The 18,307-nt window shown below is 35.1% G+C and overlaps 2 protein-coding genes across 2 annotated transcripts; both read left to right on the top strand.

The window, feature by feature from the left end:
• Positions 1-62: 62 nt before the first annotated feature.
• On the top strand, positions 63-5,294 carry LOC111716179 (zinc finger protein 830). Its single transcript, XM_023491609.1, has 7 exons — positions 63-69; positions 1,303-1,365; positions 1,985-2,054; positions 2,292-2,731; positions 3,335-3,409; positions 3,768-3,842; positions 4,441-5,294. The coding sequence occupies exons 2-7, from the start codon at positions 1,312-1,314 to the stop codon at positions 4,585-4,587; spliced, it is 861 nt and encodes a 286-aa protein (XP_023347377.1). The 5' UTR covers positions 63-69; positions 1,303-1,311; the 3' UTR covers positions 4,588-5,294.
• Positions 5,295-13,906: 8,612 nt separating this feature from the next.
• On the top strand, positions 13,907-17,944 carry LOC111716182 (uncharacterized). The gene is made up of 9 exons (XM_023491614.1): positions 13,907-14,048; positions 14,638-14,745; positions 14,901-15,644; positions 15,717-15,853; positions 16,130-16,222; positions 16,285-16,404; positions 17,309-17,331; positions 17,707-17,791; positions 17,866-17,944. Exons 1-9 carry the CDS (start codon positions 13,980-13,982, stop codon positions 17,942-17,944), a joined length of 1,458 nt encoding a protein of 485 aa, XP_023347382.1. The 5' UTR covers positions 13,907-13,979.
• The last annotated feature ends 363 nt before the right edge of the window (positions 17,945-18,307 follow it).

The following is an 18,307-nucleotide window of genomic DNA, read 5'->3' as shown; positions in this document are numbered from 1 at the left end:
TTTCCGATCAAAATAATTTATTTTCCCAAATTCAGCCAATAAAACCATTCAAAATGATTTTCAAAAGAGGTGGGATGATTTTTCATGAAAATATACACCCTGCGCAACATCTAGTCTTAATCAATACCTCATAATACATAATTTATCGAGCTGATTTGGTAACCAGCCGATTAAATATCAATGCTAGTTGTATGTAGTAACCAAAGAACGAACCCAGTGCCGCCGTAACGGCATTAATATATGGCTGTTGAGTTGTTAGTTGTTAGTTTATCAGGTTCTTTTATAAAATATCAACCGTTAAAGAACCCAAAAAAATCCTAAATTTCTCAAATTTTCATTAATTAGATTAAACATCTTTAGCTTCTTGTGATATTTTGGTTCGTTTAAGTCCGTGGTTAGGATCCGATGTTATTTGATGCGGATCCGGATTCGGATCCGCATCTGATCTGAACAGGGGTATTTGTTACCTTAAAAAGATTTTTTCCTTTAAAATGATTTTCCCTAGACGACGATTGATGTTGGTGAACCTGATTATTTGCATGGATTGTAGCAAAATATATGTATACAAAAGCCTGCTTGGTTAAAGCCTCCCTTAACATATTTTTCCTCCTAGTTGCAATAATACCCCCGTCCCTGGGCTGGGTAATTTTTAGAAATATTTAATCTGTCAATTCCTTTACATGAAAAAAATTCAAGTTCAAGTTTTGAGGATAATAAGAAGATATTGCATGTTGTTTTTTCGAATATTTTGCGTCGAACTTGGTCGAGTCTTCGAATCTGCTTTCAGATCCTAAGCACGGGTTTGAACGATTTTCATTCATAACTATAAAATATATATCAGTAAATTTAAAGTTTTGGAACGGAAAAAATTGTTTTGAAGTCAATTTTTTGGTTTTCTACAAGCTTAGATCAGTTAATACTTTAAATACTCAATTATCATGTACTTTATTTATTTAGATTTGTTCCTATATTTTAATTATATCAAAAATTTCAATTTCTGATCTCAATCAAATCACATTCAAGACTGGAAAATTTATTCCTTGCTGAAAATAGTTCCACGCTTTCTGGACTCCCCTGACCTACCTTGCTTGCCATTTATAATAAACAAAACTGAAAACCAAAGTCTAGTCTAAATAATTTATCAAAATGTAAATCTATTTATTGTAATATTTATCACTCATTAACCTATACAAGACCTTGTAATAAATTTACATAGATTATCCTATATTGCATATTTAGTTTATTTAATGAATTTATTGATGAAAATAGAAATTTTGTCAAATTTTTTTTTGATTATTTCAGAGAAACAAAATGGCGAAAAAGATTTCACAGTCGGAACTCCGTCTCATGATGCAGAAGATGAAGGAAAGGATTGCGGTCATGAAATCATACAATATAAAGCGATCCCGGAAAATCGGAGCATACAGTTTATCATTTTTCCCAATATACTGCACAGTGGCCCACTTAATTAATTTTAACAAAAAATATAGCACAGTAGGCCAGTCTATAATTGTTAAAAAATATACAGCTCAGTGGGCCAAATTATTTCTTTTACTAATAATACAGGACTGTGGTCCAGTTTAATATTTTTTTCCGAAAACACAGTACAGTGGTCCAGTTAATTCAAACCAAAAATATAGCACAGTGGTTCAGTTTATTATCATTTTTAACAATTTTATATACAGCTTAGTGGTCCAGTTTTTTTTACCATTAGTACTTTTCCAGTTGTTCAGTTCTTTCTTTTAAACCATAAAGACAGCACAGTGGTCTAGTTAATAATTTTAACATGAAATACAGCACACTGGTCCATGTTCTCATTTTAAATCAAAAGGCAGACTGATTTTGTCATCCTTACTATTTACATAGTTGTTCAGTGTTTCATTTTTAAACCAAAAAACAGGAAAATGTCTAGTTTTACAATTTTATATTTTATTAACTCTTAAAAAATAAAAATATTATTTGAACCGCCCTCTGTTTTTGGCAGGCGGAGAAAGGCGGAGGGAAGGATAAACTGAAAAAGTATAAATTGAGTTCGAGAGAGCTTGCTTTAATAGGAAACCTGATATTAAACAAATAATCAGTGATTAACTTGAAGCTATTATTAATTTATTTTCATTTATCAAAATGTTTTAATAATTTCATAATTACATAATATAATTCCAGTAATTTATTAGAAAAACGTCGCAATTAATCTACATGCAAATAAAAATTATTTATGAAAAGTCATTAATAAAATTTAATTGAATTCTTGAATTAAACTGACTAATTATAATTAAATATCGGGATATTAGAGGACGAGAAAAAACGAAAGGCTGAAGAGCAAAATGAGGAAAAGCGCAAAATCGCACGCAGTGCCGGAGTACCGGAGAACTTTTTCGACGCGGCGAAAACTAAAGCTTTTCTAAATCTAAACAAAGCTCCCCAGAAATCCATTTTGAAGAACAGTCGACCCACTCCAGCTAATACCACCGCCCCGAAGGCGAATAGTAAAGCCGACGGCAAGGAATGGATTTCAAGTGAACCTGTTTTAAACAAACACTCTTTTAAAACTCCTGCCGGAGGCTCTATAAAACACCTGGAGGAGGAAGGGGAAGGAGTCCCCTCGGACTTTTTTGATTCCAAAAAGGGGACTGAGCCCCCAGTAATTGGTCCAACGGAGGATGTTAGTTTACCGGAGGGATTCTTCGACGATCCTATTCAAGATGCAAAGGCCAGAGGGATTGAGTACAAGGTATTTATGAGTTTTAAAATGTACAAATGATGGATGATTATCCAATCCATACAATCAAGGGTATAATTACAAATTACATGGAATTTATTTCGCATCAACTCGGACACAGTTTATTTTCAATATCTCGAGACAGGAACATCAGGCTACGTGGATTTTGATTGTTTCATTCATTCAGATATACATCATCCTAGCACATTCATTCATTTAGATCTCATTCCGTAGTCCTAGCACAGTCATTTATTCAGATCTCATTCCATCATCCTAGCACATTCATTCATTTAGATCTTGCACATTATCCTAGCACATTCATTCATTTAGATCTTGCACATTATCCTAGCACATTCATGCATAAAGATCTTACACATTTTCCTAGCACATTCATTCATTTAGATCTCATTCCATCCTCCTAGCGCATTCATTTATTCAGATCTCATTCCATCATCCTAGCACATTCATTCATTTAGATCTTGCACATCATCCTAGCACATTCATTCATTTAGATCTTGCACATCATCCTAGCACATTCATTCATTTAGATCTTGCACATTATCTTAGCACATTCATTCATTCAGATCTCATCAATTCTAAAATTTTGACTTGAAGGATCCCGAAGAAGAAGAATGGGAAGCATTCAAGAAAGAAATCGCTGTTGAAGTAGCAGTAGCTCAAGACATACAGGTACGAACTTTAGGCAGGGTTGTATATTTTCTTGAAAAACCTTCCCCTCCCCCCCTTTTGAAAATCATGTTTTCCTCCAAAGTTGTAAATTTTTAAAGTTTTTTTTTTCTTGCTGAATTAGGAAAAAAATAAGAATAGGAATGAATGTATGGGTAAAAAGTATAAAAAAGAATGAATAAACTTGCCTTGATGTCCAATTTCCCCCCCCCCCCCCAATCATCAAAAATAATTTACCCTCCCTCCAGGTAGCCAAGATTTTGCGAATCCAACGGATCCGGATCTTAAGTACTGCTTTCATAATATTTATTTAGTAAATATGTTATTAATCACAATAAAATTAACAATTTCCTTGTCCAAGGCGGAGGGTGAGCTGGAGGAGACGGCGGAGAGACAGATGGAGGAGATAGAAGATCAAATGCGGGCTTGGAGCCGGGTAATTTTTCTCAGGGTTTTATATATTTTTAGATCATCCAATTCTGGCACTGAAGTACCGTCCCAACATTAGGGCAGCTAGAGCAAGTTGTTCAACAGTGGAGTGCTCCGACCATAGGGTCGGGGGAGTTTATTATTTCTCGTATTTAAAATTTACGACAAAATTCAGTCTGTAGATACAGGTCACGGTGGTTAGGGCTTCACGGCTTCGGCTACTTCCACTCGGGCATAACGGTATCATTGTAAATGTCCTGCTAACTCTATGATCCACGTGATATTTGAAGAGTGCTGAGTGGGCTGTGGAAAAATTATTTGGAAAGAAAATATTTGTACACCTTTACTTGATAAAGATTAAAGACAGATATGTTTCTGAAAAATATTTTTCTTTTTTTTTAATAATAAAATCAAATAGATGAAAATAATATAAATAATATCATGATGTTTTTTTACCTAGTTTTTATTTCCAATTTCAGCATACATTTTGATGTTTTAATGCACGCGGATTGAAAGATTTCAGCCTTAACAAACTCAAAAGACATTCTGCGCTCGTTCGTTTCCTGAAATGTGATATCTTTAAAGATAATTATTAAAATGTTTAGGTTCGAGAAATAGAAATTAAAAAGGATGAAGTTGATGAGAAGTTGAAAGCGAAGAAGAGTATTAAAGAAGAAGGCGACACCTCGGACGAGGAACTGGAGGATCTAGAAATGGACGAATTCTTGGATTGGCGGCTGAAAAAGTCATAAAAACTGATCATGTAATCAATGTGATCTTGTGGTCATGTCATCATGTGATCATGTGATCTTTGGTAAAGTCATCATGTGATTATGTGATCTTGTGATCATGTGATCATGTGATCATGTGATCTTGTGATCTTGTGATCTTGTGATCTTGTGATCTTGTGATCTTGTGATCTTGTGATCTTGTGATCTTTTAATCATGTCATCATGTGATCTTGTGATCTTGTGATCTTTTAATCATGTTATCTTGTGATCACGTGATCTTGTGATCATGTGATCATGTGATCTTGTGATCTTGTGATCTTGTGATTATGTGCTCTTGTGATTATGTGATCTTGTGATCTGTGATCTTATGATCATGTGATCTTTAGATCTTGTTATCATGTGATCATGTGATCTTGTGATCATATGATCTTTTGATCAAGTGATCATATGATCTTTTGATCAAGTGATCTTGTGATCATGTGATCTTGTGATCTTGTGATCATGTGACCTTGTGCTATTTGTCATCATATTATTATCAATCTTTGACCCAACTCTAACATCGTTCAATTCATCGTTATTCAATTTTCACATCTTGAGATTTTTTTCTTTAGAATCTGACAGTTTTATTTTAGTAATCATAGACTTTAAATGACAAAGTTTAACCTGATTTAAGAGCTATTAAAAATGACCTTTATAATGTTATTAGAAATATTCAGAAAGTTTTAAAATCTTCTCACAAAGTTTTAAAATCTTCTCACAAAGTTTTAAAATCTTCTCACAAAGTTTTAAAATCTTCTCGCAAAGTTTTAAAATCTTCTCACAAAGTTTTTAAATCTTCTCACAAAGTTTTAAAATCTTCTCACAAAGTTTTAAAATCTTCTCACAAAGTTTTAAAATCTTTTTACAATTTCATAGAACCTTATAACACTAGAGAATCATTGCTTGAAATCTTTTAAACAAATTTAAGATCAAATAATATAGGAACCTATGTATTAAGATGTTCTAAAGAAATATTCTCAAGCTGATAGAATTGTCTCATAAGATGTTAGCACAAAACTGATCAAAGATCTAATTTCATAATCTTCTAATGTTGTGATAGATAAACTATGGTTTAAAAATATGTAAATATTTGTATTTTTAGATTTAGAAAAATGTGTATTTTCTCGTATGATCTTCATCTGATCTGGTTAATATTAGGATAGTTCAGTCAAATCATGTCTCTTCAGAATTAAACATTTTGCAAAGAATTTTATCAAAATTAAAAATGAATTTGTTTACAATTATTTGCATTACTTATTTTTAACCTAGAGTTAATTTACAAGTATTTATTTTTTTAATTGAGAGTTTTTTATTCCAATTATTTTTTTTAATTTGTGGCCACAAACTTTTCTTAAGTTAAATGAAATCAAGAACATAAACAAAAATAGTATTTTATTCGTAAAATGATTTAACTCTACTAAATTATAGGCTTTTTTACGTTGTTTATGATATTTACAAGTGGGCTTATTGATCAATTTGAAGATAAGCTTCCTCTTTTTATTATAGGAACACATATTGGAAACATTTTAAACCTTTTTTAGAAAGCTTTCTTTTGACGGGGGATTTTAATGAAAGTTCTTTAAAGCCTTTTTGTTCCCTTAAAAAAACATTTTCCCCCCCTCACCCTTAAATTCAATTAAAGCTTATAAAACTGGAGAGAAAAGAATTATAGTGGGGGGAGGGGGGATTGACGAAAAATTGTTAAAAAACCATTTAGTGCAGAAATAAGTAAAATTAAGTTTCAATTATGTGTTTTTGTTCAGAAGCGTTCAGATATGGGAAAACGTTGAACGGTCCTGTTCAGACAAAAATCATCAGGAAACCAGTTTGTTCAGACTTAGTTCAAATATTCTTCCAACATTGTTCAAACATTATTTAGATGAACAATATCTCGTTGAATATTATTATTATCAAAACTTTTAATTGTTCAAATATTTGTTAGACGAACTCGACCTAGTTATTCATTTATTATGTTATAAATACAAACTGTTCAAACATAAGCTGTTCAAAAACGAGCTGTTCAAATATTAGCTGAGTGTTCAAACATCAGCTGTCTAACAACATTTCTGCAAACGAATGATATATACTTTGGAGAAAAAAACTCAGCGGGAGCGGTTGAACCAGCGGTTGAGATCTAGCCTAGACTCTACGCAGTTCAGAATAAGAAATTAAGAAGAAATTTACAATTTGCTCACTAAATCGCACTTTTTCAACAAATGAAATCTAATTTTTCATCAATAACGTTTTCAGCTTTTTAGCAACTTTTTTCCTTTCAACCGCTGGTTTTCAGATTTTTCAGCAACTTTTTGCTCTCAACCACTGTTTTAAAGATTTTTCAGCAACTTTTTTGCTTTCAACTGTTTTCAGATTTTCAGCAACTTTTTTGATTTCAACCGCTGTTTTTCAGATTTTTCATCAGCGGTTGAAAGCAAAAAAGTTGCTGAAATATCTGAAAACGGTTGTTAGCAAAAGGTTGCTGAAAAATCTTTAACCAGCGGTTGAAAGCAAAAAAGTTCTGTAAAAATCTGAAAACCAGCGGTTGAAATCAGAAAAGTTAGCGGCTGAACAAATTTTAAATTTGAGCAAAAAAGATGCATTTCTTATTCTGAACTGCGTAGAGTCTAGGCTAGATCTCAACCGCTGGTTCAACCGCTCCCGCTGAGTTTTTTTCTCCAAAGTATATATCATTCTTGGAACTTAACATGTAACCTATAGATATTTGTAAATAGATCAGTTAATATAGAAACTCGGCTTTGATTACAGCTTAGAGTAATTGTGTCCTCGTTAAAAACATAAGGGCTGAGATTGTACCTTGGTATTTGGTACAGCTCGACTGTGAGCTTGTTTGATAGCTACGCTTGTGTCCCTGTGTGGCATTTAGAGCTGGATTAATAGCTAGTGTTTGTATTGACACCAGAGCCCAAAACTTAAGACAGGGTATCAATATGAAAACCAGTTTTGAAACCCGGGTTTCACGAATGGGGTGAGGCAGTTTTGTTGATATCAATATTTTTGTTATGAAATATTATTTTTATAGTTTCTTCATGTATTCTTCTTTTTTGTTGAATCTTTTAAATCAAAATCTACAAAATGTTAAGATCCCAAAAAGGAAACTCGGAAGTTTTGTTCACCGATACTCTTTTAAATTTCAGACTCAGGGGGCGGGCATAACTCTCCTAATTTTGCCTGGCTAGGTTTATACTGTACAGTGAATTTTGTCGAAAAATGTTTCCTTATGACTGAGTTGGTATCATAGAGTACAGTGGGTTTAATCCTAAGTATATCTATTTGTACGGTATTGTGTGGACAGTTAATTTTAATATTTTTCAACAATGAATTATATTGTAGTGTCAAAAATTGTGTAAACAACAATGTTTCGGGTTCAGAAATTTTTGATAATATACGAAAAGAGTGGATAGAAGCAGGGGCGTACGAGGGCTTTTGTTTAGAGGGGGGGCACAATAATGTCTCAAAACACTAATCTACGAATTATGATCCCCTCAGGTAGAATTTCTGATCGGGTCATTGTGTACAGTGGCTGTACAACAAGAAGTCTAAAATTCCAGATGCCCCCTCTATTACTAATATCTCGATGATTGACACCGATAGCTAACAAGATTGCGCCCAGTAGTATAATGGTCGGCGTTGATAGTTCACAGGATTGTAGCCGTGTGGAATGTGTCCTGGACTTTGAAAACGGACGGATTGTACCTGGACTGATACAGTTTGGGACGACGTTTTAAGAGTACGGCATTTGCTACAACCCAGAAACGAATGAGAGAATTGTGTGATAAGAGCCCATTTATGCTGTAGAGAAAATAAAGGAAATTGAAATAATTCAACACACCTTCCTAATTGTTCATTAAATAAAGTTAGAAAGGGTACCATTGTGAATTGAACATCCCACTCCTTTTTAAATGGAAGTTTACTTGCAATTACGCATAAAGTTCATTAAATCAAGTTACTAAATAATTCTTGCTACTTTTTAAGTTGTCAGTGTAAATTGTTGTTTTTAAAAGCTAGGACGGATTTGATATAATAATATAAATATATCTTGTGTAAATGTTTCAAGTTTCTAGATTGAATTTAAAGTTTTGGGGGAAAGGTATGATTACCATCATCACCAACTCGATTTTCAAAGCTATTGTGAAACTTATTTGCTTTGTAACAACATAAATTTACCAAAATTTTATATTTCTCAATTTTTGGTTAAGTTTTAGTCTAGTTTTAGTTTACTTTTAATCTAGTTTTTGTGTAGCTTTAGTCTAGTTTTAGTCTAGTTTTAGTCTAGTTTTTGTGTAGCTTCAGTCTAGTTTTTGTGTAGCTTTAGTCTAGTTTTTGTGTAGCTTTAGTCTAGTTTTTGTGTAGCTTTAGTCTAGTTTTAGTCTAGTTTTAGTTTACTTTTAATCTAGTTTTAGTCTAGTTTTTGTGTAGCTTTAGTCTAGTGTTTGGTCTAGTTTTAGTCTAGTTTTATTCTAGTTTTAGTCTAGTTTTAGTCTAGTTTTGGTCTAGTTTTAGTGTAGCTTTAGTCTAGTTTTGGTCTATATATGGTCTAGTTTTGGTCTAGTTTTAGTGTAGCTTTATTCTAGTTTTGGTCTATATTTAGTTCAGTTTTAGTCTAGTTTTGGTCTAGTTTTGGTCTATATTTGGTCTAGTTTTAGTGTAGCTTTAATCTAGTTTTGGTCGTAGCTTTAATCTAGTTTTGGTCTAGTTTTGGTGTAGCTTTAGTCTGGTTTTGGTGTATATTTGGTTTTAATCTAGTCTTGTTTTGATATATATTATGTTGACTATTAGTTGATAGTTTGGTAGGTTGCGAGATTACTGTGGTCTGTTCTTTATAAAAACTATGATAAGAAGTATAATATTAGTTCAAAACATGTCAATTTATCAAATCCTTACAACCAGGGGGTTACAAGCAAATATTTACATGTAGTTTAATGCAGATTTAAAACCATACATTGAATACTAAGCAGTAGCATGGTTAGGGAGTTCATTCCATTTACAGGGTGTTTTATAACTGGACTGGACAATCACGTCACGGTAAGGTTAATAGGAACTGATAAGGGAAGCAGGAAACGTTAAGGCAAGAACGAAACGGTACAGGAAGGATGTGAACAGTACGGGAAGTAGGAAACGGTACAGGACAGGAAGGATGGGAACAGTACGGGAAGTAGGAAACGGTACAGGACAGGAAGGATGGGAACAGTAAGGGAAGTAGGAAACAATACAGGACAGGAAGGATGGGAACAGAACGGGAAGTAGGAAACAGTACAGGACAGGAAGGATGGGAACAGTAAGGAAAGTAGGAAACGGTACAGGACAGGAAGGACTGGATTAGTACGGGACGTAATAAATGTTACGGGAAAGAGAGGAACGGTATTGGAAGTAAGATACGGTACAGGAAGTAAGGTATGGTAAGGGAAGTAGGAAACAATCTGGAAGGAGGGGAACGGTACGGGACGAACGGATTGGTACGGGAAGGACGGAAAGGTACGGGAAGGAGGATAACGGTACGGGAAGCAAGAAACAGTACGGGAAGGAGGAAACGGTATAGAGCAAAGGGGGTTACTTGTTACTGACGAGCAAAGAAAAATATTTAAGAACCTTCTTATTCCATCATTGTTGCTTCTATCATTGCCCAAGGCCTACCGCATAGTATTTTGCGCATTTTTTGCGTGGAAGCTAAGAAAAAACCCTTTTTAAAAAAACAAAAAAAAACAATGGAAAGCATAGTTATGATGATGCTTTAACATGTGAACGTAAAAACAACTTAACCTTTCTCGTTTTAAGTCTTGAAAAGAACGTCTTTGAAAAGATTGGAACCAGGCGTCTCGTAAATACAGACTTTGGACCAAGTTAGAGTACAATATCTTGAAGACATCGTCTTTTAGCAAGGTAGGTCCTGGACTACTTGTAATATAGTTTATGATCAAGATTGGGCCTGGGCGTCTTTAAACACAGTCCTTGATTAGGATCCGTTCCGGCCGTCTTGTATACACAATCTTTGGTTGAGGTTAGGTCTAGGTATCAATGTTCAGGGTCATCAATTCCTCCGAGAGAGAAATATCCCAAGCTATAATATATCCTCATTCCTCATACACTAAACTAAACATAGAAAACAAGTTAAGCTAAGTACAGGATTACTATTACAACTTTCTTCTCCTACAATGCCTCATCTATTTGGGATTAATAATACAAATTTGCGCTCTTATATCACATCCGTATCCAAAACTACGGCAAGGAGTCAGAGACAAGGTTTAAAACTTGCTAAATTTTTGACAGAAAATAACCTTAGATTAGCGTAATGGATATTACACAAGGATGTATTACATAAGATAAATGAGATTAATCTAATAAAACTCACTTTCACTTTACCAATTATGCACTTTACTCTCTACTCTGCACTCTGCACTGTATAAGGTTCAAAAATTGGTAACAAATTAACAAAATATTGTAAAATAATTGAGGTTTTTTCCAAAATGTTTCCAACATAAAAATTAATCTTCGTTAAACAAAAACTATAAATTCAATCGTATATGAAGGTTTGTGGTAAAACAGTTTTCAGGAATCATTTTTAGGAATAGAAAAAGTTATTCTTCTAGGAATTCTCAGAAACATGCTTGTAAATGTATTTTTTTACACAAATTATGAATGGTCTTCGCAAACACGTGGTTTAATCATGAATCATAATACAAATCATGATCAGTGAAATGAAATTTTAAGAAAAGATATTGATATGTGTATCAAATATGTGTATCAATAGAACCGATCTGTAAATACGAGCTCAAGTCACAGTTTAAAGTTTGACTGTACATTATGGAAAAAACGTTTTTTCCTCTACAAATCAAACAAACATTTTATTTTTGGCCTAACTTGGTCAATTCTTGATATTTATTTGAACTCGAATGTACAAGCCGGTCAATAATACCTGTATAAGATTAAGAATACTATTTTGCTTCTTGAAATGATTTCATAAAAATGAGTCAACCCTAGTGAAGGAACACCCTGATGTGGTTATTGGGTTTCACTGATCAATGCTTAGGATCCGGATCCGGACCCGTTCGATCCGCAACATTTTGGCTTCCTAGATCCGGATCCAAGTGGCAAAATTTAAACCAAATACAGCAACAAAAAATGTTTTCTCAAACCCCACGAGTCTGAACTGTTAAGCTATCAAAAAAAAAATTATTTCTGAATGGTTCATTAAGTTTTAGCGTAAAAATAAGCGAGAAAAATAATTTTTAAAATGTTTCTTTTCTTCAACAAATTGGCAAATCTTAAAGAAATGCTTGTTACCTGGATCTGGATCCATTTTTTCCAGTGCGGAACCAGGATCCGGATCTGCATCCGCATCAAAATGTAATGAATCCAAAGCACTGGCAGTATGCACTGAGTTAATCGTGAAGGTTTCCTGTAAACCTATTAGGAAAAGAGCATGAGCAGTAAGGAGTAAAAGAGCAGAGATGAATTCAATGTATTTAGAACTAGGGTAGGGTGGGGAGAGGGTTGGGTTTGTGTTTTACTGTGTCGTATTAGGATGGAAACTAGTTTATCAACAGTAACAAAGAAAATAATCAAAGTACAAACTTACCGGGACACGACTAGGAACTGTCATATCAGATGCATCAAACCTGTGTACTGTAGTGGGATGGGAGGAGATCAAAACAAAGAATTATATTCATGGCTATTTATTTATTTTCGCAAATACTGAGATTTAAATAAAATAGTATAAAACCCATCGATGTATGGCTCATTTAGGGTTTAACTGTATATAGGCAGGAACGTGGAATGATAATAAATAAGGAAAATTCATAATAATTTCCCACATCACAAGTATAAGAAAATGACTGGCGTTTCGTAAACATTCGGTCCTAATTTAATACCTGTTGTGGGAGCACTACGCTTGTAATTGTTTACATTGCTCCCAGACGGTACAGTGCGCAATTTACGTACATTTTAGGCGTGCGTTCCTAGTGCAGTTCTTTTGCATGAAACCCCCCTCTACCCTCACCTTTGTTCTGCACACATTGGAATTATCTATGATAGGATGCAGACCCACAGTTCTAGTTCATCCTTCCCGTCCTTCACTTTCTTCCACAATATTAAAAGGGGACTCAACCTATGGGATCCATCTTTCACATAAATAATCAATGAAATATTCTGGTCATAGGAAACTATTATGTGAATTATCAAAATTATCAAAATTAAATGCTTTTTACCTCCTCGAATACTAAACAAACACTGATGCATCTATTCTTGTTTACAAATTCCGCCCAGAGAGAACTGGTTTCAATATGTACGCAGAGTATGCGCAACTGCAGTTAACTTTCCTTGCATTACATTCTTGACCCAACTTATCTAATTTCTAGAAGACGACCTTACAATGTATTCTAACCAAAAGAGTATAATGTATTTTGGGTGAATACCATAATGGGTTTGAAACCAATATTATGGATAATCAAAACAAAAATAATTCTATGGTCAAGGAAACTTTATAAATGCTTAATTCATTTTGAAGTTGGATGGTTCTCCTTTCTCATTTTATTCTGATGACCACTGTGTGTCTTTTTTCTTTTGTATTCCAAATAATGAATTCTGGTTTGCTATTGCCCATTTATGTTTGAAAGAAAGTGTCAGTCATGGTTCTTTTATGACGATTACTTTTACGTATGCGTCACACTCACATTACATAGCGTGACACGCTATTTGTAAAACATCTTTTACATTATTTACAAAGCGAATAATTTACATTTTTAAGCTCGGATTGTAAATTCTAATCGTTTTCATCTAAAATTTGAAAACTGAAGAAAACAAAACATCTAGTAAAAATACGAAAACTCAACTTTTAATTGCTAGAAATGAAGTTAAGATTGAAGCATGATTTCAACGAGAAATGAAGTATTTATTCTTTTTATATAATTTTCTAAATTTATATAAAAAAAAATCTTATCGCAAAAGTTTTGATAGTTTTATGATACGAACTTTTTCATGTGAGTCCTAGAATTCCATACACATATGAATATAAACAGTGAGAACCAGAAAACTATGAAATAGCAGACCGACTTTAAACTCAAGCTAAGATTTCAAATGGCCCAATAAAACACAGAAATTTTGCAATGTGCATTGTAAAGACAATTTCAATTAATAAGTGATTTTTAAGCTATATCCCAAACTAATTGCAATATAACGAAATCAATTACGCTTAAATATTGCCTTAAAGTCGTCTTTCTTTTCTACAGTTTTCTGGGTCCAAATGTACTATGTGTGTATCATATAATGTAAAAAAAAGAATAAAAAGAATGAAATATAAAGTTTCTTCATTTATTGCAGGTATTGAAGGTTGGGTTCTATGAGGTGAGACGGAGAAAAGAACTATGTATCTCATTCTATCTTTAACGATTTGTTTCCTCCACTGGAAGATTAGTCTCGGAGTAAATGCTCCGGTAAGAAACCATTCTTGAATTCTTTCTTGTAATATCGAAATTGTAGGACAGGTATTAGGAAAGGGACTAGAAAATGGACTAGGACAGGGACTAGGACAGAGACTAAAAAATGGACTAGGACAGGGACTAGGACAGGGACTAGGACAGGAACTAGGACAGGGAATAGGACAGGGATTAGTACAGGAACTAGGACAGGGACTAGGACAGGGACTAGGACAGGGACTAGGACATGGACTAGAACAAGGACTAGGACAGGGACTAGGACAGGGACTAGGACAGGGACTAAGAAAGGGACTAGAAAATGGACTAGGACAGGGACTAGGACAGAGACTAAAAAATGGACTAGGACAGGGACTAGGACAGGGACTAGGACAGAAACTAGGACAGGGACTAGGACAGGGACTAGAACATGGACTAGGACAGGGACTAGGACATGGACTAGGACAGGGACTAGGACAGGGACTAGGACAGGGACTAGGACAGGGACTAGTACAGGGACTAGGACAGGGACTAGGGCAGGGACTAGGACAGGGACTAGGACAAGGACTATGTGAAGGACTTGGACAGGGGCTGACTTTTAATTTTCTAGTCTTATTTAACTGCTGAAGAGTTGAATATGGCTAGGACCCTGAGTATGGTTTACTACAGACCGGAGAAAGATATCCCTGTTTGTAGAACAGAACCTAACATCCTCCAGGTTATGCTAGCTGATTATCTGTCTTTATGGACTTTTTTTAGTAAACATTATTATTTACAATTACTGAACACACATGCAATTTAATGATTCATTGAAAAATCGTCATTTTGCGTCATTTGCACACAAGATAGATTTACTGATTTAATATGTTTCAGATCTTTTCTCTGTCTTCTTTGTCTCCTTTGTTCCGTACTACTTCGCCAGAACTTAGAGAAGATCTCTACCCTGGACGTAGAGAAGATATCCATCTTAATCCATCAGAGCAGAGGGCAGATATCCATCCTAATCCATTAGGTTGGAGTTCGGAAATCCATCCTAATCCACTAGAACGGAGTAAAGATACCCATCTTACTCCATTAGAGCAGAGAACAGATATCCATCCTAATCCACCAGAAAGTAAAGATATCCATCCTAATCCATCAGGACGAAGCAAAGATATCCATCCTAATACAAAAGAGCAGATTAAAAATATCCATCCAATTCCATCAGAATGGAGTTCAAATATCCATCATAATCTACAAGGACAAATTGAAGCTATCAATTCTCATCTATTAGACTCGAGTAAAGATATCACTCTTAATAAACCAGAACGAAAAGAAGGTATCCATCCAAATCCACCAGGCCGTAGAGAAGATATCCATCCTAATCCACCAGAAAAAAGTAAAGATATCCATTCTAATCCATCAGGACGAAGCAAATATATCCATCCTAATACATCAGAGCGGAGAAAAGCTAGCCACCCTAGTCAACCAGGCCAAAACGGAGATATCCGTCCTACTCCTCTAGGGCAAAGTGCAGATCTCCGTTATAATCCATCAGGACAGAGTAAACCTTTCAGTTCTAGATCCAGGATGAGAAGAAGTCTCGTAAAAACCTATTCCCCCTGGCTGACGGATAAGGTAATGCCTTGTATTTAAAGCTAAATGTTCAGTTATCGATGAATAAAAATATCATTAAAAATGTTCTGCCAGATTCCATACACAATGAGCTCTAACCTTGGTCTGGGAGACAGGTTAACGGTCGCTAAAGCTATGCTAGAGATTGAATTGAAAACCTGTGTTCAATTTGTATTAAGAGAACATCAGTTCAACTACATCGAAATATCCAGGTCGGTGAAATACAGACATTCTCTAGACTAAACTTGAATTCTCTGCTTTACTTCGATCTTGACCTGGACTGTGAACATAGGGCTTGACCTTGAGTTTGAGCTTGAGCTTGAGCTTGAGCTTGAGCTTGATCTTGAGCTTAACCATGAGCTGGATCTTGAGCTTACACATGAGTTGGATCTTGAGCTTGAACATGAGCTTGACCTTGAGCTTTACCTTAAACTTGACCATGAGCTTGAATTTTAGCTCAGCCTTGAGATTTAGCTTCACTCATCTAGAGAATGCAAGTGCGGGAGCAGTGACTGTTCCTTTAACGGAGCTTATGCTACAGTTGGACCTAGCGATATTCCTGGTATACCTTCTCAACTAAGGTCAAAATTTATTTATTTATGAAAACCATAAAAATTTCAAAAGTTCACATTTCTTTGCTTAGAATTCTGACCTGCTTGTCCCCTTTGGACCATGACGCAGTTCGTCTTGTTCTACATGAACTTCTGCACAGTCTGGGACTCCTGCACACTCATACAAGGGCGGACAGGGACATGTTTGTCAGGTTAGACCAGGGCGGAGATAGACAAGTTTGTTGTCAGGTAAGACCAGGGCGGAGATAGACAAGTTTGTCAGGTTAGACCAGGGCTGAGATAGACAAGTTTGTCAGGTTAGACCAGGGCTGAGATAGACAAGTTTGTCAGATAAGACCAGGGCGGAGATAGACAAAGCACTCAGGTTAGAACAGAGCAGAAAAAGACAAGTTTGTCAGGTAAGACCAGGGCGGAGATATGGACAGGTTTGTCTGTTTAGACCAGGGCGGAGATATGGACTAGTTTTTCAGGTTAAACCAGGGCGGAGATAGACAAGTTTGTCAGATAAGACCAGGGCGGAGATAGCCAAAGTTCTCAGGTTAGACAGGGGCGGAAAAAGACAAGTTTGTAAGGATAGACCAGGGCCGGCGGAGATAGACAAGGTTGTCAGTTTAGACCAGGGCGGAGATAGAAAAGTTTTTCAGAGAAGACCAGGGTAGAGATAGACAAGTTTGTCAGGTTAGACCAGGGCGGAGATAGCCAAAGTTCTCAGGTTAGACCAGGTCGAAAAAAGACAAGTTTGTCATGTTAGACCAGGATGGAATTGCTAAAAAGGGGGTGAGAAGAGAACCTCAATTTGTATAAAGATGATTGTTAAATATAGCTTTCTCTTTTACTCTTTTCAGATCCAACATAATTGATCTCATATTTACAAATTAAGCAACATGGTGTAGAAAATTGCAGTAAAAGACTCTAAAGTAAAAAACAACAAATTAGACTCAAAATTACAGATCCACTTTATCTGGAAATACAAAAATTACATATTTGGTAACAGGTTGTATAAAAACTAATGCTATCAATTTCCTAAAATTTGTTTCGGGATGCTTCAGATCTTAAGAACCTTGTTTTTAGTTTTGATGATAAAATTGTGTTTAGGGTAGAGTTTGAGAATATACAGGGTCATTCACATTGTATTTAATTTTATTAAAACATTTAAACCTAAATGTATACAGAGAGTCAATATCATTTCCTGTTTTTCAAAATTTTCTGGTTTCTACTTCTACTCCCAGATTGAGACCCGCACCTATATATATAAAGTTGTAATTTCTGTTTATCTGTCTGTTTAATTGTATGTCCGATCATAACTCATGAACCCCTTTACCTATTTGCCTCAATTGATTGGGGAACTCGGAAACACTACGGGAATGTTCTTAGCTTGGCTTTGAGATTCTAAGTTGAGTTGGTCCACTTTTAAAGGGAAAAATAAACGGCTGGAGTAACGCTGGGTTCTCAAGCCAGTTCATAATACAATGTTGGAAATCCTGTGGGTTCAGTGGATAGATGGGTTCAGTTTACCAAGAATCCTCTTCAGATTCCTCTAGGTGTAGATTACGACTGTGAGAGTATCATGCATTATAGGTACAGTATACAGGATCTTTGTAAACATGTAAAAGTAGTGTTGGAGGTGGTTAAACACTAATGTTAAATTTTAGAGAAACTACCTTTAGTAGAGGAAAGACGAAAACCATGAAGGCAGTCAACCCAAGAACTTGCAATCTCAGGTATAGGTAGAGGAATAGCTAGAAGTAGAGGTAAAGGTACAGGTAAATGAATAGAGGAATAGCTGCTAGAGGTACAGGTACAGATAAAGGTAAAGGTCCAGGTACAGGGACAGGTACAGGTACAGGTACAGGTACAGGTAAAGGTACAGGTACAGGTACAGGTACAGGTACAGGTACAGGTACAGGTACAGGTACAGGTACAGGTTCCCCCTTCTTCTAAATACGCTTCTGGTACTATAGTATAAATCCAGTCATTTCTTACCACAATTATGCAGATGTTTCATTATTCTGTTATCCTAGAATTCATAGAATTAAAATAAATTTGTCATAAAATGATATTAGAGCCTGGAACTGCGGTAGAAGCATCGACAGT

The sequence above is a fragment of the Eurytemora carolleeae genome, unplaced genomic scaffold (genome assembly GCF_000591075.1).
Source record: "Eurytemora carolleeae unplaced genomic scaffold, Eaff_2.0 scaffold827, whole genome shotgun sequence".
NCBI lineage: Eukaryota > Metazoa > Arthropoda > Copepoda > Calanoida > Temoridae > Eurytemora > Eurytemora carolleeae.
The sequence above is the reverse complement of the archived record's forward strand: the minus strand, read 5'-3'. Positions and strand labels throughout refer to the sequence as shown.